General features: G+C 42.6%; 2 protein-coding genes across 10 annotated transcripts in view; both read right to left on the minus strand.

Annotated features, from left to right (window-relative positions):
* The window catches only part of LOC101931195 (phosphatidylinositol-binding clathrin assembly protein-like), a 52,543-nt gene extending 48,011 nt beyond the window's left edge, over nucleotides 1-4,532 (minus strand). For 5 of the 9 annotated variants that reach the window (XR_010590438.1, XR_010590436.1, XR_010590437.1 and 2 more), the window contains exon 1: nucleotides 4,037-4,523. Coding sequence is in view for 4 of the 9 variants with exons in the window: in XM_065557296.1 (XP_065413368.1) it covers nucleotides 4,037-4,166 (130 nt within the window). In the remaining 5 variants the exon portion in view is untranslated. Of the gene's footprint in view, nucleotides 1-3,679; nucleotides 3,925-4,036 lie in introns of those variants that run through there. The other 4 variants (XM_065557293.1, XM_065557292.1, XM_065557297.1 and 1 more) reach the window with 2 other exon arrangements.
* LOC135973540 (uncharacterized) overlaps nucleotides 1-25,441 on the minus strand; it is a 904,472-nt gene that overhangs the window by 783,358 nt on the left and 95,673 nt on the right. The gene's annotated exons all lie outside the window — the stretch shown is intronic.

The raw sequence follows: 25,441 nt of genomic DNA on the forward strand, positions 1-25,441 counted from the left end.
ACAAGCCTAAACAAGTGAACTATGTAATGGATATCACCATCTATCCTACATTTAGGGTGGGATTGTCAAAAGCACTCAGTATTGATTTGTTAGGACAAAGTTTAGCAGTTTTTGAAGTCTCATCCCTAGTTTCTAATCTTTACCTCTTTAGACAAAGTCCACTGAAACACACACCAAATTTAGCAGGCTTGATGCCATAAAAACACTTTAACCCATTGCAGTTTTGATGCAATCACCTTCAATATTTATTATTACATACACTAACTATTTTAAAAGAACATTAAGGTTGCAGAGTCAAGCACTAAAAACTTGGACATCTTTCATTGAAGTTTTCTATCCAAGCTCTTCCATGGATTGGAAACTAGAATACAGACATAAAACCTTCCATTAAACTCTTTGAATTCCCTTCCCCCATCCTTCTTGAAAGATTATGTGAGGTTGGGGGTCTGAGAAACTATCTCAGGGCCCCGCCCCACTCCATGTACAAAAATGAAATTAAAGCACTAGCTGTGTGCATATATTCCTTCCTGTAGAAATGACGATACACACCCTTTATGAGTAAATGCAGAGGATCAATAAAGAAGGTATTACAGACTGGTGCAAAAATACTGGACTGTGACCCCATGGGCAGAACAAAAGAGCATTTAAAAATAGGTGCTGTCTCAACAGGAACCAAAATTGGATTACATATTTAATTGGCACTACTACATATTTTACTGCATAGTCATCTTCTACTCTTGTGACAAAAAATTACACCCTCTTCTCTTATGCCAAAATGCATTCAGACAAAACCAGAAATGTCCAAGAGTACTGATATGCAAAGAACGCACTAAAATATATTCTAAAAGTAAAAAAAGCTTGGCATACAAGGTAAGAAATAATCCAAAATTTAACCCCCTAGAAACCCCCTAGAATACTTCTGATGATATGAGAACATATACAAAGGTATATTTTGACGTTATACATTTTCCCCTGGTTACAGGATATTAGTATGGGAAAACTGTATACTTTATAGGCTGCTGAGCCTAATATGGATCACTCACGTAAAACAGCGGTATTACCAAGCATCTTGAAGTTACAAGGTATTGAACATTTTAAGAAAAAGCCACTGTTTTGCTCACTATTGTTTAAGAATTCCTTTGAAATATGAATCAGAAAATATTGGACTTCTCCTCCCTACATACTCTCATTTGTTACCACAGGGTTGCTCATCAGTGTGACTGCAATCAGATCTAGGCAGACTTTGTGCAAGCAGAATGGTCCAATGAGTCAAAGAGGGTCTACACAGCACAAAAATCTGCCTGTGCAGATTGGACTGCAGGATCAGGGCCTAATTTTGCAATGTATAGTACAATTTTCATTAGCTGTGCTGTTGCAGTGCTATTCCCCATTCCTACATGACATTTAAAACTTATATACTCTACAGATTGTAAATTTTAACTGTTTGATTGATCAAGCAGTAAATATTTTGTAACTTTTTCCTTCCTTAATTTTTCCCAGGTATGTCTTGACTTCCATATACTTAAAAAATGAAAAAAATAAAATAAAATAAAATCTTGGCTTTGATCATGTTTCTTTAAATTTCTATTTGAGTCAAATAATTCAATGTCATTTGAATCCCAGGTAAATGCTACCAATCAAAAATTTAAATCAGTTTTCTTGGGCTAAAACTTTGTCTACTATATAAACTACTAGCCTCGATACAGGTTTTATTTATTTTTTAAAAACTAGTTTTAGATCAGTTTATCTTCTCCCCAGTGTGTTAGTGGCAGAGTTTATATTGCCAAGCAAGTGACCTGTTCTGAAAATAAAGAAGCAGGGATTGTGAAGTCAGCAGACACAGAACATTCAACCCACTGGATAAGATGCACGCTCAAGACAGAGCCAACAAGGAAAGAGGTGTGCATTTACGGGGGCAATTCTGATCTACTTTAAAAAGAAAAGATATCTAATCCTACTCAAGTACTGCAACATAAAATTGGGGGGTGGGAAGAGAAGCTGGAGAATAAAGTAAGCGGGGAAGTTAGGAGAATCTCAGTGATCCACTGGGAATGCAGAAATACCACCATAAAAGTTATTTTACTTTGGTCTAATATCTTAACATTATGAAAAATAGAGCAGGTGATTTACTTTTGGGACACTGTGACCTACATTAAAAATGGAATATTTCCATTCACACAGCTCTGATCCCTTGACTTAACAAAAATTAACAAAGATTAATTACGTGACTGTACTACTATTCAGCAGCCCAACAGAAACACAATCAAAGCTCCATAGCACTATGCAACTGCTTATATACACACACATATCATACGTGTAGGTCTTTGCCTATAACAACGTTTTCTTAACATTAAGTGCTTTTCTTACGAGCTGTGGCGCAAACTTAGTTTGAGGAAGAGCACTGAAGCTGGGCATAGTCCCAGACAACCACAGAAACCCTCAACAGGCATATACTAGTCCTGGATTCATTTTTGAGCAGCAGTGAGGGACCAAGAGGAGACCACAGTAATTTTCACTTTAATCAAAGCCCTACTTCTGCTTAGTTCTATGCAGGAAATATATTTACCACACTTCTATGGATGTTTCAGCTATATGATCATATACTTTAATATCCTACCTGCTTATGCGATGACTGCTCTCTTGGCCAACATACCAGGGATTGAACCTGGGACCTCCAGACCTAAAAGTATGAGCTGCCAGCTTAAGCCAAAAAGCAAAGGATGTCTCCGTAGCTTATAGCTATAACAACTCATAATCTTTGTGGATCTGCACAGAGGGAAAGCTGTAACTAACACACACACACACGCCAGAAACAAGAGAAAAAGTTCTGTACACCTGGGATCCAAATGACAAACGCTAGGAAAAAGTTTAAGCCTAGCCCCTGAAAAACAACTAGGGTGTATTACACCATGATGGCTTCTGTGAAAAATTCCAATGAATAAGACATTTTCACTAAAGTCTACATTACAACCACTCCCATGATGTCTCCTCATTTCTCATATGCAGTCTGAATTAGGCTTTTTTATTTGTTCTTAATGGCAGAAAAATCAATCATGTCAAACCATGGAATTCCTTCTACACAAATCCCTGTAGAAAACAGATACCTCTAAACAGAGTTCTGTATCAAATGACATCCAAAGGAATCTCATGAACACAATACAATCTCAGTGAAAGTTACTGTGGTGGCAAGTTGAAGACAGAATGTCAGGCAACTTAACTTACATTTCCTCATTTTGTGAGTTACACCAGACTCAGTTTTATTTTAAGTGATGCACTCAATACACTAATCAAATCAACAGCTGAAGCCTTCAGACAACTAAGAACCTTACTCTCACCATTTTTTGTCTTCCTGTTACATTGCAATTTATGGATTTCAGGTTTACTTCTCAACTTCAACCTACCATAAGCAGCAGAAAATGAAAGAGAAAAAATCTGGCATACTAAAAATAAAATATCTGGGAAAGCGGCTATCATTTTGAAGGGCCTCCATACAGTACCTCTGTTACCATATTAATCTGCTTTCTCTCTTAAGAGTCATACTATTTCCTACACAGCAAGAGCGGTGCCTTCAAGTCTCATGCTGGACATGAACAGCGGAGTTAAACAGCATCACTAATTACAAACAACGGTCTCCACACAGTAACATCCAGGTGTTTTGTGGAAACGTTTCCAAGCTCACTTTCTTGCAGAGGGGAGAATCTCAACCTCCTGAGGCTGTCACGGCTTCAGGTAGCCCTTGTAAGGCGCTGTGGCGGCACAGTCACCTCCTCCCGCCTCTCTTCTCCGCCCCATTAGCTCGGGAGCGACAGAAAGCGAAGCGATGTGGCGTCTAAAGGGAGCTCCAGCGCTGCCTAACAGTCAGAGCAGGTGACTGACAGGAATCGTGAGTCCTATTCCTGGCGCGGCGCTGCCTCTGTGGGCCCCGAGGCCACGCATTTCACCCCGGCTTACTCAGCGGCCACACGGCAGGGGAGTCGTGATGCTCCCCCGCCCCGGGCATGCCGAGGCGCCGCTCGGCCCGGCGTGCGATACTCACAGTCCAGGTGCTTCTTCTTCGGCCCCATGACTTCGTGGGTCGTCGCCTTGCAGACGGCTTTGGAGATGGCTGACCCGGTGACACTGTGCTGGGCGGCCGCGATGCGGTCGGTGATCGACTGGCCCGACATCTTCCGCTCCGCCGGCCCCGCTCACCAGCCTGGGGTCCCGCCGGCCTGCCCCGCACCCACGGGGAGAGACGGGACTGACACCCGCCGGGAACCAGCCAACCAGCCCGCCCTGAGAGCGCCCGCAGCCTAGGAAGCAAGGTCCCCTGCGGCCCCTGCTGTGCGCCGGGGGCCAGCAAGCCGCTACGGCCCCAGGGTACCGCAGCCGGCTGCCTCCTTCCCTGGGCTGCTCGCCGGCCCGGGCCGAAGGGGCCGCGCTGCTCTCCGGGGGGGAGGGGTGGGGCTCTCTCCGCCGCGCGCCCCGCTTGGTCTCCTGGGCTCCGCTCCGGCTTTTCCTTTCACATTTCCACTCCCAGTCCCAGACAAAATGGCGGCGGCTCCGCCTCGGTGGCGGAATCACGTGACCTAGCGGTTGCCCCGCCTCCCCCCCCCGTTTCCTTCGCTCCCCCCCCCCCTCCCGCGTTAAGGTGGAACCGGCCACCCGCCCCAGAGTGGTGCTGGGGTCCGGGGCAGAGCCTGTCCCCACCACTACCTCCAACATACACCCGAGATCCAGCTGGTCTCGGTGCTACCAGAGCCCCTAAATAAACCCCTGCCCATCTCAGGGAGCCCCACCCCAAAAGTGTATCCATCCAGACCCCCAGGGTGCCCAGGCAGCCCCCCACCAAGAAATACCCCAAAGCCGGGCTCCCTCGGACAAGCACTGTAGCAGATGGTTGTTTTAAATTAACCTTGGCCTCCCACTTGCCTTCCTCCCCATTTCCTGGCCAGAACAGCAGAAAGAGGGGGTGAGGGAATGGGAGGTGTTCCCTGCCTACTTCCTTGCCCCCAAAGCTTTTCCAGGAGAGAAAATGTGGTTGCATTTTGTTATGCACTGAGCCTGGGGGTGGCCTTTTATGGCCCAAAAAACACGCACACATTCAATAAAACAGTTAATTTGCTGGGAGACAGAGTCATAGGTGCAACATCCGCTTAAATAAGTGTCCAGGCAAGTGCTGTTGAACTAGACATGAGTCTTTGTAAAGGAATCCTGGATGGGTGTGCTACTCGTCTTGTTTTTTGGAGGACCTATTAGATTTTCAAGAGTCATGCACAATTTAAAAAACAAAAAACATCCCCCAAGCCCCAGGAATTTGGGTCATGGAAATGGATCAAGATGTGGATCATACAGCTTGAATTGTAGTTTCAGGCTGCCTCAGCACATCAGAAAGTTATGAAATGATGCCAGCCATGATGTGGCATGAAGATGTTGCAATGCAATGTTTGCTATGTTGCAATTAGCAGTCCTCTAGGGAAACTTAGAAAAGAGGGAAAGGCTCCTCCAAGAAAAAAAAATATTGTCATTTTTCTTGTCCGCTATCCTCATCTGATTCTTGCTCCTCATGAGTTAAAAAAAAGAAAGAAAAACTTGCTTGCTGCTCTTCTGTTTTTCTGCTGTGGATAAGGGAAGTATTACAAAACCCTAGTAAAAGTACAATTGTGCATGGTCAAAGTGATGGAAGACATGACCTAATAGGTCTTTGCATCTCTAGTTTCTGTGGCCAAGATCTCTCAGCTAGATCTGTGCAACACCGTTGGCTTCAGTGGAATTGCTCTGATACAAAAGGAGAAACTTTGGCCTGAACAGCTGGCTCCCTTGCTAGTCTCTTCCCGGTGATCCCATTAGGAGTCTCTGTATGATCAAATATACTAAGAGTTTCATGAGTGATTCCTTCACGGAGGGCATAAATTGATTCATGGAGACAGAAAACCTTGCTTTAATCACAGTGGAAGCTATCTGACATTGGTTTGACTATGAGGATGTGTCCTGTTTCTTTAAAATTGTAACTGGGAGCCAAACAGGATGGGAACGGGGGATAGATCTAGTCAGAAGGGAGGAAAAGGGGTAGTTTACGACATATGTACATTCAGTTCTTTGCTGAGACAGCCAACAAGGAAAATGGTGACTGTCAAATGTGATGGTGGTCTTTTGTTATATGGACACCTGTCCATTAGAGGCTGGACTGTGTCCAATGACTCATTTCAGATGTGCTGTCAAACAATCATCAATCAAATGGTGATGATATCTGGCCACTGGATTTAAACAGTCTAGAAATGATAGACTGTGTAACTCATTAGCAATTCCCTTGATTCCCATCCATTCCTGCTGTCTTTATGCCAACTGATCAGCTGGCTAAAATAGTGCAGAGGGTTGAGTGGAACTGTAAAAGTGAGTCAGGGCCTTCTCCTACTTGGAATAATTTTATAGCTGAAATTCACTCATCTGGTTTGTGGGTTTTGGATTGATTCCCATAGGTCAGTTAGTTGTGATTTTGAAAGACTGTCTTAGACACCCCCCCTGTCTATATTCATAAAAAATGGCAGCTCTTGAAATAAGACAAGAGAGAAGAAGCAGCTCTTTGAAGAAAATCTCTTATTGAGCGTCTGCTCCTCCTACTCCAAAGATAGTCAGTCACAAAACTCCCATTGACTTCAACATAATTGAAAGCCCTTATTGTATTAAGTTTATGTATCATTTGTGAGCTGGGATTGTCTGTAACTTCTCTAGGGGGAAGATGTGACAGATGTGAGACTTGGGAGTTCAAAAGACTATACTGAAAATATGCCAGACAAGTATGGACTTTTGGGACAATAACTATTAAGTTGATTTCCTGGGTATCCCTAGGGAGAGGTTAATCAAATCCCCCACTCTAGTTATGCAAAAACACAGCCTTTTGAAGCTATGTCCTGAGGAGAGGGTGTTTGTCTGTTGATTACCTGCTACACAGCCCAAGATCAGAGGCCCAAAAAATTGGCTGATCGATCCAGAACTGAGACTGGGCCAAAGACAGATATGAACTTGTAACCATCAGGTAAACCCACTTCTGGGTTTGGAAGGACTGAAACCTACCAAAGCTCTAGGCTAGAGTTAAGTTAACCTTTGATAAGCATTTGAGCATGTGTATAGGTTCTTTTATTGCTTTCATGTGTTTTCTCTATCTTGCTTTTACCTTAAGAATAAACGTGCTTGCTTAGAAGGAGCTGTGTGATAACTTATAACCGAGGGCAATACTGTGCTCATAGCCTTTGGAGAGAAACCGCAATGCAGCCTTGTAGGCAGTCAGGCTTGCTGGGGATATCCCAGGGAAAACCAGGGAGCTATGCGGCCTTAATATGCCTGGTCAGAAGGGATAAAGATATGGGTCTCTGCCCAGGAAAGGTGACGGTTGGGAGCCAGTAATAAAAGTGGGTGCTCTTGGCGGACCATAGTGTGTGGGGGAAATACAGGTACAGTTACCCTGAAACTGTGACAATGACATTATAGTTATTTATCCTGTACTAACATTTCCAAACTCTGGCATTCCGCTGAGTCTCATGGTGACTAGGTGTCATTGTCACACCAGGAAGAGTTATTTGTTTTTCAATAGCGCCTTGAAGCTCCAGTCAGTCTTGGGGCTCTATTATATTAGACGCTTCGAATACCTGGTAAGAGAGTTTACATTACCCTGTCCTGAAGTTTACATTAGAAATAAGGCTCATCAGAATGACTATTTTGAAAACACTTATGTATTGGTTTATAAAATAATCCATATATAGCACATTGTCAAAGAAGCATGACAGTGCAGCAGAGATATTAGCAGTACTGTGATCCAACAAAAGGTGTGTGGAGAAAGTGTTCCAACTCTTTAAGGAAAAAAATACAACTCCTGACACAGGTGAAAGATTCATATAACCCAAGGGCATAAATGCACTAAAACATGATCACTGCTGTTAGTAATGACAAACACTTCCTGCAGTTAAAAAAAAAAAATTAAGAAATCTTCATTAGTCCCTCTGGCAACTGGCAATCTCAAGCTGCCTGAGTTTTGCCTTGAGACTTGTAGTGCTTAGAAAAAGCTTGAATCATCAAGGCCTGACATCAAAACTTCACCAAAAGAGAAGCTGAAGAGATTAAACAAACATTCTAAATATTTCTAACTCTTAGTAAGATAATACTTGCATCATCTTGTTCTGTGTGCTTGTGTAACTCTTGTTCCACTTCCACCACTGAATTATGCTGGTGCATTGAAAGGAAAGACTCCTTGGTATGTTACACTACCCTAGGTGCATTTTCTTTTATCCCCTTGTATTTCTTAGCTTCTGCATTTATTTGTTCAGCGTACTTTGTGTGTGTGTGTTTTTTTAAAGGACACAGGTTTTAAATTATGCTAATGAATTATTGCATGAGTATTAAATCACACTACTGCTTTATAAAGGAAAGGGTGGCAACTTTTAAAAAAAATCATGTAAGGGAAACAAACCAGATTCAGCTCTGAACATGTTTGGCATATTCCACTGTGCACGTAAGTTCTTTTCCACTTTACCACAGATCCTGGGATCAATGGAACCTTTGAGCATGAAAAGGAATAGAGGACCTGGCCTTGATGAGCAAGTGAGAGCATAAATAGAAAGGGTGTGATGACAAGAGCGTGACTTGATCTGTAATCCATTGATCCCAAGATGCATTTCTACATCTGTGACATAATTCAGACATTTTTGCTTGTAAACTGGAGATATTTGAATGGGTGAAATTCTATATCTGTGGGATCACATAAGGAAAAAGGTGAACAAAGTTACAAGATACCACAAGGGCAGAGTGTGACATGGTGAACTCATCACAATTAAGGACATTCGAACTAACTGTAATGAAGGGAAATGTTTGCCAGCCTTCAGTGCAGTATGATAAAGAAGAATTCTTTTAAAAGTGTGTGTTGTGGGCAGATGGGCACATCATGCTACCATGGGAAAGAATTTTAGTTAAGTGCAGATTTCTGTGAAGTCTGAGGGAAATCATGCCAAAGCACGCACACACATAAAACCTACCTTCAGTCAAAAACTTGATGTCAGTCCCTCACAATCCTCATGGTTGAAAAGAATTCTTCAGAGGACAAATAGTTGTTGCTGAGCTTACAGCCCTTATGAAAGCACTGCAATACTCTAGTAATGGCCTAAAATACTGAGAGTGAAGTACAAAGTCTGTGTACTACTAAGCCTCACCAGACCCTACTGAGATGGGACAAAACCTTTTATCCAACTTCCCTGAATATTGGTAGTTCAAATCCCAATCACCCATGTTTCAGGGGTTATGTTTGCAACCAAACACAAAAGATGGTGTCTTTGGCTCTATTTAGTTTTAAAGAACTTAAAATATCTAAAATGTCTGTGGTACTGCCAATGCATTACAGTATGTGGGTAGTACTTGGTAGGCCACATATTATCTCTCTCTGTATCTGTCCCATGAGGACAAATCATACTTCACATGCTCCTTATTTAGGCAAAACTCTCATTGACAAACAATGGAAGTTTTGCCTTAGTGTGGATCTCAGGAGTTGTCCATAGTTTTGCAGTTGGGAATTTTCAGTATCACAGAATTCTATGGATGCAGCCATTGCAAGTATTATTGCTGAAATCTGTAAAGCAATTTGCTGACATTTTGAAGAAACAAATTAAAAAAAATGTAGTTAAGCCATGCTTGCAAATATCGTAGAAGAAAGAAGGGAGCCTGTTCTTAGATCTCCAGCTATGGAAGCTGTTTTATAGTTCTTTGCTTCAAATTCAACTTGTTTCTTGAGGATTTTTTAGTGCCATAACACACACTAGATAGAATTTCAGTATACTTTCTAAAATGCATCTAGGTAAGGTAAGGTATTTTAGAGACTTTACCAGGAAGGTCACCAAAAGATGTGATTGCATACAGTTTATAAGAACATGACACAGCAAAAGTAAATGGATTAATTTTCTATCAGGGCTGTGTTTTTGAGATGAACAAAGCCATAGCTAGTTTGGTATCTAACCCAAATTAAAAGACTTTTGAACTCTACTACTCCAGAAAGTATGTCTCAGATTTTAAAGATTCAGCAAGCATGCTAACAGAATTCTCAGATGCCATACACCACACTAGTTCCCTGTAATTTTAAAACTGTAGATTTTGCATTCCCAAACCTGGGTGTCTAAAGTCAGGGTCTTATATCCATATATAGTTATTTAAATAAAAGTAGCCTACGCCTTTTAAATAGGTGTTGAGTGGTTTAAGCTTTAACTCAGGAATAGCAGTTGTTGCTTGCCTCTCTAGTTTCCCATGTACATTTACACACAATTTGTAAAGTAATATTTTTGTTGGTAGATGCAGTTTCTACATTAACAGAGTCATTGGTATCATCATTCGCTCTTGGGACTAAGAGGGACCAGACATCAATCCAGGCTCTCCACATCTTTCTGAACAAGTCTCTCATATTTCAAACTTATAAGTAAACAGCCAGGCAAGGCGTGTTAGTTTACCTTTGTTTTCTCAACTTGTAAATGTACCTTTTACTAGGGTGCTGTATTTTGAACCTAAGGCTAGAGGGGGGTCCTCTGGGCTCTTTAAGTTTGATTACCCTGTAAAGTTATTTTCCATCGTGATTTTACAGAGATGATTTTTACCTTTTCTTTAATTAAAAGCCTTCTTTTTAAGAACCTGATTGATTTTCCTTGTTTTTAGACCCAAGGGGGTTGGATCTTGATCCACCAGGAGTTGGTGGAAGGGAGGAGGGGGAATGGTTAATTTCTCCTTGTTTTAAGATCCAAGGGGTTTGGATCTGTATTCACCAGGGAATTGGTGCATCCGAAGAAGTGGGCAGTAGCCCACGAAAGCTTATGCTCTAATAAATTTGTTAGTCTCTAAGGTGCCACAAGTACTCCTGTTCTTTTTATTGGTATCATCATCAGCTCAGTAACAAAGGATAGCAACTATCTTAGGAATTACACTCAAGTCTCCATTGCAGCTCTTTTTCCATTTACAAAACAAAACAGAAATCAACCAATACATGTCTTAATTATTTCTCCATTTTCTTCACCCAGGTACAGTATGTTTCCCACTGCAGGGGGGCCATTCTGTGTGTACATCTACACAGTAAAGGAAGGGGGTGATTGTAGCATGGCGGCCTGTACTCTAACTAGCATGGGTAAAAAGAAGAGCCTGTAATTGCTAGTGTTACTTAAGGAGGGAGAAAACATCTATTTAAAGGGAGACTGATTTAGCCCTCAATTGCTGATTAGCAGATCAGCACTGTCTCTATGAAAACAGAGAGGAACAACTCACAAAACTGCTAACACAACAACAACAAAAAGGAATCTCTTATTAAAATCAGCTTGGAGTGCTCCTAGGAGTTACAAACCATCAAGCCTTATTTCACCACCGAATAAATTGGTTAAAACAATAATTGGTTGGAAATATAAAGCTTGTATGAACATGATAAGATAGCAACAAACCAACATGGTCTCTGTAAAGGGAAATGTTGTCTCTCTCAATAGACAGAATTCTTTGAGCATGTTGGCAAAATAGCAACTAACAGAGCCAAAATGGTTGATATAACTCATTTGGATTTTCAAAAAGAGCTGATTAGGTCCTTCACAAGAGGCTTTTAGGGACATTTTTATATACTCACTCATTTTTATATACACTCTTTACAGAGTCACTCAACTTAACTACCACTTTGAGATGGGGATGGTCTCACCACACAGAGCACATCCTTTATCAGGACCAGATAGCCTCCACCAGCATAGCCTTCTTGTGCTCTTTTAGCCAGTCTCCTGGTTAATGAGCTCATTAGCTACTCCCCCCCCCCCCCCATCTGATCTGGTGATCAGGAAATCCTCTCCTTGTTGAGGCTCACCTATGGAGCCAAATTGGCTAAAAAGTAACTAGCGTGCTGGTTCAATTGCTGATTCCCAGCACTCCATCACAGACAGTCAGAGATAGTTGATATTTATTTACATTTGTTATAAAAAATATGCAATATGTTACAAACAGATACATTTAATGTGTCCCTCTGCCCCACCCTTCTTATGTTCCTTGTTTTATTTGATTATGTAAACTCTTCAGGGCAAGGTCTGTGTCTTCCTGTGCATTCAGCCAGTACCTAGCACATTGTGGACACCACAATAAAAATAATAAAAATGGTGATGGCAGTGAACTACTTAGTAATAGTAAATACAATGTAACTCCAGATTTCCCAGTGTAAAGCAAGAGCAATTTGATTCATTCTCTGTGTGATAACACACTCTCTCTTTTTCTTAGGAAGGAAACCCAATGTAATTATTCTTACAGTAAAAATAATCCAAACTGACACTTGTTGTGCCTTGGTTTTTTACTTAGAGTGAGCATTGGCTTTTGATTCTGAGCATCCAATGTGTGTAATTCCATGGTACTGATTGATAAAGGAATAATTCCTCTTCTTTTATTAAATGAAAAGACTGCTGCCCCAGATGCAGCTTTTGTCAGATTAATGCAGGTGTGCATTTTCCGCATTGGAGTTAAGGGGACAGACAGACAGACGGGCTCTTCCCCTTTGATGCTACTTGTAGACCGATTAGGGTTCTGTTCCACACACTCATCTTGGATCCATTTACGAATGAGAAAACATACTCTCCTATATACTGAATAGAAATTATGTTTTATGTAATGTAATGTAGAGTTCAACCTATAATGTGTATTGATGGTATTGGCTCTCTTTGTATTATTCATAGAACACTGAACATGCAGCTGCATATGACGTGGATTGGTTAGTGAAAGATGCTTCAACTGGCATTCTGTTCCAACACCTCCCGCCTCGTAGGGATAAGTTGTAATACTCCTGACCTCATTTCATCAAGAGTAGTACAAGTCACCATTCACAGGTTCCCTCTTGAACTAGTGCATCTTTCACACTGTACTGGATATTTATTGCAATGGCAGCATGCGGCCCCCGGGGACTTTTCTTGCAGCCACAGCCTCCTGGGCTGGGGGGGTGGGGGGCAAAGTAGAATCATAGAATCACAGGACTGGAAGGGACCTTGAGAAGTCATCTAGTCCAGTCCCCTGCACTCAAGGCAGGACTAAATATTATCTAGACCATCCCTCACAGGTTTGTCCAACCTGCTCTTAAAAATCCTCAATGATGGAGATTCCACAACCTCCCTAGGCAATTTATTCCAGTGCTTAACCACTTTGACAGTTAGGAAGTTTTTCCTAATGTCCAACCTAAACCGCCCTTGCTGCAATTTAAGCTCATTGCTTCTTGTCCTATCCTGAGAGGTTAAGAAGAACATTTTTTCTCCCTCCTCCTTGTAACAACCTTTTATATACTTGAAAACTGTTGTCATGTCCCCTCTCAGTCTTCTTTTCTCCAGACTAAACAAACCCACTTTTTTCAATCTTCCCTCATAGCTCATGTTTTCTAGACCTTTAATCATTTTTGTTGCTCTTCTCTGGACTTTCTCCAATTTGTCCACATCTTTCCTGAAATGTGGCACCCAGAACTGGACACAATACTGCAGTTGAGGCCTAATTAGCACAGAGTAGAGCAGAAGAATTACTTCTCGTGTCTTGCTTACAATACTCCTGCTAGTACATCCCAGAATTATGTTTGCTTTTTTTGCAACAGAGTTACACTGTTGACTCATATTTAGCTTGTGATCCACTATGATCTCCATATCCCTTTCTGCAGTACTCCTTCCTAAGCAGTCATTTCCCATTTTGTACGTATGCAACTGATCGTTCCTTCTTAAGTGGAGTACTTTGCATTTGTCTTTATTGAATTTCATCCTATTTACTTCAGACCATTTCTCCAGTGGTCCAGATCATTTTGAATTTTCATCCTATCCTCCAAAGCACTTGCAACCCCTCCCAGTTTGGTATCATCTGCAAACTTTATAAGTGTACTCTCTATGCCATTATCTAAATAATTGATGAGGATATTGAACAGAACAAGACTCAGAACTCATCCCTGCAGGACCCCACTCGTTATGCCCTTCCAGCATGACTGTGAACCACTGATAACTACTCTCTGGGAATGATTTTCCAACCAGTTATGCACCCATCTTATAGTAGCTCCATCTAGGTTGTATTTCCCTAGTCTGTTTATGAGAAGGTCATGCGAGACAGTATCAAAAGCCTTACTAAAGTCAAGATATACCACATCTGCCACGTCCCCCCTATCTACAAGGCTTGTTACCTTGTCAAAGCAAGCTATCAGGTTAGTTTGACACAAATTGTTTTTGAAAAATCCATGCTGACTGTTATTTATCACCTTATTATCTTTTAAATGTTTGCAAATTGATTGCTTAATTATTTGCTCCATTATCTTTCTGGGTACAGAAGTTAAGCTGACTGGTCTGTAATTCCCGGGGGGGGTTGTCCTTATTTCCCTTTTTATAGATGGGCACTATATTTGCCCTTTTCCGGTCTTCTGGAATGTCTCTCATCTTCCATGACTTTTCAAAGATAATTGCTAATGGCTCAGATATCTCCTCAGTCAGCTCCTTGAGTATTCTAGGATGCATTTAATCAGGCTCTGGTGATATGAAGACATCTAACTTGTCTAAGTAATTTTTGACTTGTTCTTTCCCTATTTTAGACTCTGATCCTACCTCATTTTCACTAGCATTCAGTATGTTAGATGTCCAATTGCCACCAACCTTCTTGGTGAAAACTGAAACAAAGAAGGCATTAAGCACCTCTGCCACTCCCCCGCCCTCTTGCTCCTGGATGCCCTGCCTTGGTGTTGGTTGCTGGGGCTGTCAGCAGGTGCTGGGCCCTGCCACTCTCTGGAGACACCTGGGGCACAATGCTGGAGGAGTAGGCACCCAGTGGGTTCTCCATTTACCCAGGGGCGGTGGGGCTCAGGCTTTAGGGTTCAGCCCTAGGGTGGCAGGCTCTAGCTGTGGGGCTTGAGGCTCCAGTCCCGGTCCCTGGCTGCACAGCAGCAGGCCTCAGACTCCGGTGGTGGGGCTTCAGGCTCTAGGCACCGGCTGCCTCCCTTGGCCCCCCCATCCAGGGCTTAATTTGTCCCCAGGGTTGGCAGGACTGAGTACGTCTGCTATGAAAAGTGATACTTGTATGTTTGTTAATATCACTTTTCACAACAGATTTACTAGCTAGCAATAAATAAATTACAATGATTTGGACATGTCTATGTGCATACTTATTTGTTTTCCCTAAATCTAATTAAGTATTTTAGGAAAAAGTGTGAGAGCGGCCACCAGCAAGAGTTGGTGGCCACACTCTGAGGCCACCAAAAATTTGTCCTGAGAACCACTATTATAAGTCCAGTCCTTTGATATTTCTCTGCAATTTACTCAGAACTGATGGATTCTTGGGGATAGAACATAAGGAACAATCCTGAACTGACAGGGTGATTGACAGTGTGACAGGTTTTTTCCATCTGTAGGATTCTGTGAGACTATTAGAAGTCTGACAGGAATGAAAGTTGCATGTTGTGGAAGAAAGAGTACCCAGCTTTCCTAACTTGATGGAGTAGTGGCTGATTGTTCCTCTGCTTAAACTAAGATATGAAGAAACAGAAAACAAAGAAGACAATGTTAGAAACTGAGGCTGGGGAGCTACGAAGCATTACTGGCCAGTAGGCACAGGATATTATTTTATCCTGGAGTGCCATGAATCAGCCTCCCCTCTTCATTTAGAGTCTCCCTGCTGCTGAATTGGAGTGGACAAAGCACTCATTTCTATGCGGATGGTTTCTACAGATTGTGTGGGGGAATGGGAGGGGTGGGGAGCTGCAGGCGAACCACTGCAGTGGAGGAGAATAGGCCAGCCATCTGCACCTGAAGATATCAGAGAGATGAAGCCAACTGACTTCTCTGGAATATGTGCGCTGGGGAGGCTGCCCCTCACAGAAGATAACAGTGGCCTTAGTACTTTCTGGGGCAGAAGAGGATATTCCCATGCTCATAGTTTTATCTGTCTTTGAGTTTTAGGAGTTAGAGCCCAAAAGTAAAAGCAAGAAGTAGGAGTTACAAATCCCCATGCATCCAAAATGAATAAAATATTCACGAAAAGAAGCTGCTGAACTTCCCACAACTCTAAAAGGCACAAAGGAGAGACATAGGCTGGACAAATGAACTCAACATAGAAAATGATATAGAGAAGAATCAGAAAGAATATAGATAAGAGTCAAAATAAGGGAAATGAACTTAAAGTACAGCTGCTGACAGACATATACATACACTGTGTGACACAGATCACAGACATTCCACCTTAAAAGCCTTTGGGTGTTAGCTGATCAATGTTATACAGATGCTACTCAGCAAAACCTCCAAAACGTTAAGGGATGATCCAGAGTACAGTACATTGCACTATAGCTGAGTAGAGTGAGATATTGCTCAGTGTGTTATCTATCCAGGACAAAGTCCTAGAAACATTCTGGTGAACTAAGAGAGAGATTTGCACTAGTGTGACCTGAATATCCAGATAGTCAAATACACATGCTTTCTCTTGTTTAGAATTCAAATGGCTGTGTTTTAGTTGCCAGCTCACACAGGCCAGTTGGTGAGATATAAAAGTATAAATGGTACCATTGCTTGAGTCAAAGAGGAAATGACAGCCACGGTTACTAGAGAATTACCTATGCAAACAGCACAAGTGTAAGAATGAAGTATGGCCAGTGTACTGATCAAGAAAAGGTAATTAGATTTATTATAATCGACACCGCTTGCCATGATGTCAACTAACTTTTGTTTTGATCTTCCACGTGTGAAATAGAAGCAGCTAAAAGTTAATGCAAAATTTCATTTTGGAGAATTGGGCAGAGAGTAGGCCAAATTCTCTCACATATACACCTGCAACACCACGGACTTCAGTGGGTTTGTAGTTATGCAGCTGAAAGCAGAATGTTAGCCTAGGAATTTAGGATGGTTAAAATCCAACACCAAGGACCAGGTTCAGGGCTCAATCTTACGAAGTGCTGATCAGTTTGGTCTCAATCCAGCAAAGCACTTAAATGCATGTTTTTCCGATAGCAAACATAAAGTTAAAAAAAGGGATGCTTCATTTCCCCCCATGCTGTCACCACATTCTTTAGTTCATCAGGACAGCTATGGTCACAATTAAAGAGATTCCATCAACTTGAAAAGAAAATTAACTAAGAAGCCCTAGGAAGGTATATCAAGGCCCATCTTATTTGCCTTGATAAAATAAAGGCTGAGAGATGTTCACTTTCAGTTAACCTATGAACCGTGGGCCTGACTGATCATGGCAATAGTTTTTAAGCATTATTGCCATTAAAAGTCAATGCAGAGTTTGGTATGACATGATACATTCATAAGATCTTCGCTGTCTCTTATTGATAAACACCATCAATTTGTTAACAAGAGGTAATGATGTTCTTTCACTAAAAGCTTTTTCTTTTTTCCTCTAAATGAGCTGATATCAGTGAGGCCAAGAGGTACCTGCATAGAAGGGAGTCTAGGTTCTGAGGCCCAGATCCTCAAAGGTATTTAGGGGCATAACTTCCTTGATTTCAATGGGAGTTAGGCGTCTAAGCACCTTGGAGGATCTGGGCCTAAGTCTTCTGATAGATCACAGGGTACCAAGATGCTTGTCAAGTCGTTGGGCCAAAGTAAGATGTGCTGTTTAAATTAGTGTAAGTGGATTCGCTTAAACTCAGACTCCCATATGGATAGGTGTCGACTCTGTGGGAGCTCTGGTCTGGAGCACCCACAAGGAAAATGTGGTGGGTGCTGAAAACTCACTGGCAACCCCCCTATCAGCTCCCCTCTTCCCCCCAGTGCCTCTTGCCTGCTGGTGGGCCCCACCAATTAGTGCTTCTCCCTTTCTCCCCACGCCTCCCACCCACCGTGATCAGCTGTTTCGTGCCATGCAGGAGGCTCTGGTCGGGGGAGGAGTGAGGGTGCGGCATGCTTGAGGGAGGGGGTGGAATGGGGCCGGAAGAGGCGGGGTGGGGCAGGGACTTGGGGGAAGGGATGGGGTGGGGGCAAGGCCTGGAGCAGAGCCGGGGTCAAGCACCCCAGGCACGTTGGAAAGTCGGCGCCTGTGCCCATATGCTCAGTTAATATAGAACTGCTTCCATTTAGTGTAGATCCTATAAGCTATTTACAACCACCTACCAATATGTAAATGAGCATAAGGAAGAGTAAGAGGCTGTAATTGACATGCCAAGTTGCTGAAAGAAGTATTTTACAGAGAGCTAGGAGTGTCTTTACCTTGCACAGTCTTACACCTTGTTAGTTGCTTTTCTTGACACATTCTTCTTTTTGGGACGTCCACAACAATTTTAACTTGATTAGACTCACCTTTGAACTTGGGCCTTTGTACTTTTGTGTATTGCACACACAGGAAGTAAGCATCACATCAGGAAGTGGTCAAACTATTATTTTACAATTGAGTTGCTTAACATGTAACTAGAACAGAAGCCTACTGAACATGTTGCTGATCTGGCTTGTGATATGCAGCATTGTTTAGTCTGTCTAGAAAACTTTGCTTGAAAAATGTTGACACAAAAGTATTCCGCCTAGCTGAAGACCAAACAACATAGTTAGCAAGGAACTACTATATTTTTGCATTAACTCCCCAGTGAGAGTACTTTATCCTGATCCTCTTTGCTTGTTTTTGTAGACATTTTTTCACCTGGGGTGAGGTGCTCCGAAAGGATGTTGGTGCATACATAGTAAAAGAGGCACTTTTGAAAGCACATAGGTGCCTAATTCCCATTGAAATCAATGAGAGTTGGTGCCTAGGTACCTTTGAAAATCCCAGTAGGCACTATCTCTGTCCACAGACCCCTAAATCCCTTTAAAAATCTGGCCATTAGGAGCCTAAGTCTCTTTGACTTTCAGTGAGACTTAGGGTCCTCAGTGCTCAGGTCATTTCTGAAAATAGTTTACTGTATTTTTAGACTCCAAGATTTTAAGGGGAGGGATTATCCCTTTCTATGTGTCCATAAAGCACCTAGCATATTTTGGGTGCTACTGTAGTATAAATAAACAAATATTGCTCCTAATTAAATCAATTCCCCTCAAGGCAGAGCCAGAGAAAAGAGCTAGGCCTTTCACCAGGCCATAAAGGCCAATTAGACCATAAGGAATGTTCCTTTTAGTTTCTAAACTTTTCTCTGCCCAGGGGATTCCTGGCTTTTGCAGGTGTGATGTGAATGGTATAGTACGTGCAACTATTCTTCTGTTTATCCTTCCTCTTTTCTTTAAAGTACTGCATGGTTCTGTCTTTCTAACCCTCTCCCAGTGTAGAGAAGAATGGATTTTTCTTCCCACCTGTTCCCTCGGGGCTATCTGGATGATGGAGTGGTTCATTGTAGCCACAGCTCAGCAAAAGCTAATGGGAAACACTCGCGTTTCCCAGTGAAAAGAGAAAGCCTCATATTCATTTGTATTTCTCCTTTTTTCCCCAGCCCATGGATGGAGAGACTACTGTACTTGATGAGGAAATAGCAGTGGCTTCTTCTCCCCAGCTTGATTCAGAGAATCTGGAGCTGGTATTCAGCCACTCTCTGAAAATTACTGTCATTAGGTGAGAACCAACCCAGCTGTAGCTTGTATGAAGAGTAACAGGTACAGCAGCAGCCAACCAAGCGGAACAGAGACAGCTTGGGAATTCTGCGGTATAAAACAGACTTATAGCAACAACCTAGGGTCCATCTCAAGCAGGAAACAGGACAGGTTGGGGGGAAAGTACCAGGAAAGCTTGAGGAGCTGAAGTTACAGAGCTAGCTGCTTACCTGTAACACAAGCAAGCAGCATAAATCTGGAGTAACTGTACTGAAATCAGTGGTGTTACTGCAGATTTACACTGGTGTACAGAGCTCAGACTCGGGTCCTGGTTATACTCTGAATTGCGGAAAGCTATAATCCATCATTATTGTATTTTCCTGTTCATGAATGTTTGCCTTGTCTACTTCACCTCGACTTGCTCTGGTCCAAGCTATCTCTTTTCAAGCTTCCCCCATTGTTTTGCCTGGTAACACTGACTCCTTACCCATTCTTCTCTGATTGCACAAGTTCCTTGTGCTGACCAGGCAGGAAGTATTTCCTGAGGTAGTGTTTCCTGATGACTTCTTGACTAACTTCTGAGGAAATCAGCCTGGAGAGCGTGATGATGCTCTTTTTTTTTTCTTTTTTTTTAATCTTTTTTTAAAATTCTCCCTTTCTACTATTTTTGAACTTCAAAAAACTGATCATGATAGAAATGTGTTTTCTATTGAAGGCTGTAAATGTGGGTTCTCCCCTTTTTGAGGAGAGAGCAATATACATCAAAAACCCCTATTAGCTTTCTGCTGGGTTATTAGCCTTTTAAAAAGTTTTATTTGCCAATGTTCAGCATCTTGTGTTTTGGGGTTTTTTTTATTATTATTATTTGAACAAGGGTTTTGATTAGAAATATGGATAGTTGGGTTTGTGATGACCGGGAGAAACGCATGGTGAATTGCTTGGTGTGTGTGAAGGTTGTGGCGCTCTCGAGACATCTAAACAGACTTATGTGCGGTGCTGGGGCGGAGCCAGTGGACGTGGTACATGTAGATACCAGTGACACAGGGAAACGTAGGAGAGAGGTCCTGGAGGCCAAATTTAGGCTGCTAGGTAAGAGATTAAAGTCTAGGACCTCCATGGTAGCATTCCCTGAAATGCTTCCAGTTCCATGCGCAGGAACAGTTAGACAGGCAGAACTGCAGGGTCTCAATTTGTGGATGAGACGATGGTGTAGGGAGGAGGGCTTTAGCTTTATTAGGATCTAAAGAACCTTTTGGTAGAAGGAGACTACACAGGAAGGTTGGGGTTCACCTAAACCAAAACAGAATTAGATTGCTGGCATGTCAAATTAAAAAAGTTTGTAGAAGAGTTATTAAACTAAGGGCTGGATGAAAGCTGACAAGTGCAGAGGAGCACATGGTTCAAACAGAGAACGTCCCTTAGGGGAGGATCTATTAATGGGGATCCTCTATATCCTAAACAGGAGAGGATAGAAGCAGATAAAGTACAGGTAGGAGTTAAAGAGAAACAGTCAAATGAAAGAGTCCCATTCAATTACTTCACATGGGGGTTAGACTAGATGACCCTTGTGGTCCCTTCTGACCCTATGATTCTATGAAGGCAGACAGCTAAATATTGACAAATTTTATAAGTGCTTGTGTAGAAATGCAAGAAGTATAAATTCTTGAGTCCCTGGTATTAAATGAGGCTATTGATATACTAGGCATCACAGAATCTTGGTGGAACCATGATAATACCATAGTACAAAATATATAGGAATGAAAGAGTAGGTCGTACTGGTGGGGGAGTGGCACTATATGTGAAAGAAAGCATAGCGTCAAATATAGTAAAAATCTTAAATGACTCAAACTGTACCAAAGAATCTCCATGGATAGAAATTCCATGCTTGAATAATAAGAATATAGCAATAGGAATATACTACTGACCACCTGACCAGGATGATGACAGTGATTGTGAAATGCTCAGGGAGATTAGAGAGGCTACAAAAACAGAAAACCCTAGAATAATGGGGGATTTCAACTATTCCCATATTGACTGAATGGGATGCAGAGATAAAATTTCTAGACTCCATTAATGACTTCTTCTTGGAGCTGCTAGTCCTGGAACCCACAAAGGAAGAGGCAATTCTTGATTTAGTCCTAAGTGGTGCACAGGATTTGGTCGAAGAGGTGAATATAGCTGAACTGCTCGGTAATAGCAATCATAATGGAAATAAATTTAATGTTCTTGTAGGATGAAAATACCAAAGAAACCCACCAGAGTAGCATTTAACTTCAAAAAGGGGAACTACACAAAAATGGGGAGGCCAGTTAAACGGAAATTAAATTGAACAGTCATAAGACTTAAATGCCTGCAAGCTTTTTAAAAACACCATAATAGAGGCTCAAACTATATGTGTACCGCAAATTTAAAAAAAAGCAACAGGACCAAAAAACACCACCGTGGCTAAACAACAGAGTAAAAAAGGCAGTTAGAGACAAAAAGGCATCTTTAAAATTGGAAGTCAAATCCTACTGAAGAAAACAGAAAGGAGCTTAACCGCTGGCAAGTCAAGTGTAAACGTATAATTAGGCAGGCCAAAAAAGAATTTAAAGAGCAACTAGCAAAGGACACAAAAACTAACAGCAATTTTTTTAAAGTATATCAGGTGCAGGAAGCCTGCCAAACAATCAAGGGGGCCACTGCATGATTGAGGTGCTGAAGAAGCACTCAAGGAAGACAAAGCCATTGCAGAGAAGCCAAATTAATTCTTTGTATCAGTCTTCACTGCAGAGGATGTGAGGGAGATTCCCACACCCAAGCCATTCTTTTGAGGTGACAAATCTGAGGAACAGTCCCAGATTGAGGTGTCAATAGAAGTGGTTTTGGGGAAAAAATGATAAATTAAAGTTACCAGGACCAGATGAATTCTGAAGGAACTCAAATATCAAATTTTAGAACTACTAACTGTGGTATGTAACCTATTGCTTAAATCAGCCTCTCTACCAGATGACTGGTGGAAAGCTAACATAATGACAGAGTTTAAAAAAGGCTCCAGAGGGAGCCTGGCAATGACAGGTCAGTAAGCCTAACTTCAGCACCAGGCAAATTATCTGAAACTAGTAAAGAACAGAATTATCAGACACATAAATGAACGTGATATGTTGGGGAAGAGTCAACACAGCTTTTGCAAAGGGAAATCATGCCTAACTCATCTGCTGGAATACTTTGAGAGTGTGAACAAACATATGCTCATGGGTGATCCAGTGGATATAGTGTACTTGGATTTTCAGAAAGCCTTTAAGAAGGGGGGAGGGATAGCTCAGTGGTTTGCGCATTGGCCTGCTAAACCCGGGGTTATGAGTTCAAGCTTTGGAAGGGCCACTTAGGGATCTGGGGCAAAAATCAGTACTTGGTCCTGCTAGTGAAGGTAGTGGGCTGGACTTGATGACCTTTTGAAGTCCCTTCCAGTTCTATGAGATAGGTATATCTCAATATATTCATATTCAAACAAGGTCTCTCACCAAAGGCTCTTAAGCAACATAGGTAGTCATGAGATAAGAGGGAAGGTCCTCTCATGGATCAGTAAAAGATAGGAAACAAAAGGGAGGAATAAATGGTCAGTTTTCACAGCATAGACATAAACAGTGGGGTCCCCAGAGGATCTGTACCAGGACCGATGCTGTTCAACATATTCATAAACGATCTAGAAAAAGGGGAAAACAGTAAGGCAAAGTTCGCAATGCTGATAAATGCAAAGAATTGCACACTGAAACATAACCCCAACTATACATACAAAATGATGGGGTGTAAATTAGCTGTTACCACTCAACAAAGAGATCATGGCCTCATTTATGGATAGCTCTCTGCAAACATCTGCTCAACGTGCAGCAGCAGTCAAAAAAAAGCTAACAGAATGTTAGGAAGCATTAGGAAAGGAATAGATAAGATAGAAAATATCATAATGTCACTATATAAATCCATGCCCACACCTTGAATACTGCATGCAGTTCTGGTCGCTCCATCTCAAGGCAGACATTAGAATTGAGAAAGTACAGAGAAGGGCAAAAAAAAAAAATCATTAGGAATCTGGAACAAATTCCATATGAGGAGAGGTTAAAAAGACAAGGACTGTTTAGCTTAGAAAAGAGCCCACTAAAGGGTGATATGCTAGAGCAGGGGTGGGGAACCTTTTTTCTATCGGGGCCATTGACTCCCAGAAAAAATCAGTTGCAGGCCACACACAGCCCCATGGGGGGGAGGGACACGGAGGCTCGGGGCTTCCCCCCGCAGCGGGGCAGGCAGGCGCTTGTGGCTCCGCGCAGAGGCTTGGGGCTTCCCCTAGGCTCTGGGGTGGGGCCAGAAATGAGGGTTTCAGGGTGTGGAAGGGGGCTCCAGGCTGGGTTCTGGGGTGGGGCTGGAGATGAGGGATTTGGGGTGCAGGAGGGGGCTCCAGGCTGGGGCCAAGGGGTTTGAAGTGTGGGAGCGGGCTCAGGGCTGTGACAGGGGGTTGGGGTGCAGGAGGGGGTGCGGGCACTGGGAGGGAGTTAGGGTGTGGGAGGGGGTTTTGACTTGGGGCAGGAGGTTGCAATGCGGGAGGGAGCTCAGGGTAAAGGCTCTGGCTAGGCTGCGCTTACTTCAGGTGGCTCCTGGTTGGCGGTGCAGCGGGGCTAAGGCAGGCTCCCTGCCTGCCCTGGCTCTGCGCTGCTCCTGGAAGTGGCCAGCATGTCCGGCCCCTACGTGGAAGGGGACAGGTCGCAGTTCCCAGCCAATGGGAGCTGCGGAGCTGGCACTGGGGGTGGGGGCAGCACGCGGAGCTTCCCTGATCATCCCTCTGCCTAGGGGCCTCAGGGACATGCCGGCAAGCTGGCGCTTGCAGCTCCAGTCTGACGCAGGTGGGGGCACCAAGGCTCGAGGCTTTTGGCCTGTGGCATGGAGACTTGCTGTGAGCCAGACGAAATGAAGCAGTGGGCCGGATTCGGCCCACGGACTGGAGGTTCTTCACCCCTGTGCTAGAGATCTATACAATCATGGAAGGTTTAGAGAAACTGAATAAGGAAATACTATTTACCTCTTCATATAACCAGGGATCATCCAAAGAAATTAATGGGCAGCAGGTTTAAAACAAACATAAGGAAGTACTTCGCACAACGCACAGTCAACCTGTGGAACTCATTGCCAGGGGATGGTGTGAAGGCAAAAGTGCAACTGGGTAAAAAAGAATTAGATAAATTCATGAATATAGATCTATCAATGGCTACTAGCCAAGATGGTCAGGAACACAACCCCATGTTCTTGGTGTCCCAAAAGTCTGACTACCAGAAGCTGCGAGTGGACAACAGGGGATGGATCATTTAATAGTTGGCCGTTTCTGTTCATTCCATCTGAAGTATCTGGCACTTGCCTCTGTCAGAAGACAGGATACTAGGTTAGATGGACCACTGGTCTGACCTGGCATGGCCATTTTTATGTTCTTACTAATCTGAAAGAACATTTTCTAAGAGGCTAGTATTTTTTTAAACACTCTGTTTAGAGGCGCAGGATATTTGTTTAATAGGCTATTTCATATTTAGGGTGCCGGCTTGAATCCTTCCCAGATTGGTAGTAGCCAAAGTAATTACTACAGTGTCTCCTGAAATTCAGTAAATCACAAAAACCATTTCTGATTAATTGGATTAGAATACAGCAACCAAGAAAAATACGATAACAGCAATAATGAACTGAGCGAGGTCCTTATTTACAAGCTGTGCCCAGCCACCTCCACTTTTTGGGTTCAGGGTCCAAAACTACCTGCAACTGCTGCCAAGTGACAAGTCTTTCAAACTCTGACACACAGAATTTTCCAGAGCGTAAAGGGACAGTGACCCCCTCAGAATATCCAAAGCTCCATAGATCACAAAGTCTATGTAAATTCTGGTGGGTGGCCTGTTCGAACCATGTTGTTAGTCTCGCCCGTTCCCAATGGACAGGTATTCATGTAACAACAAAACAAAAACCCGCAT

Source organism: Chrysemys picta, chromosome 9, assembly GCF_011386835.1.
Source record: "Chrysemys picta bellii isolate R12L10 chromosome 9, ASM1138683v2, whole genome shotgun sequence".
Taxonomy (NCBI): Eukaryota; Metazoa; Chordata; order Testudines; family Emydidae; genus Chrysemys; species Chrysemys picta.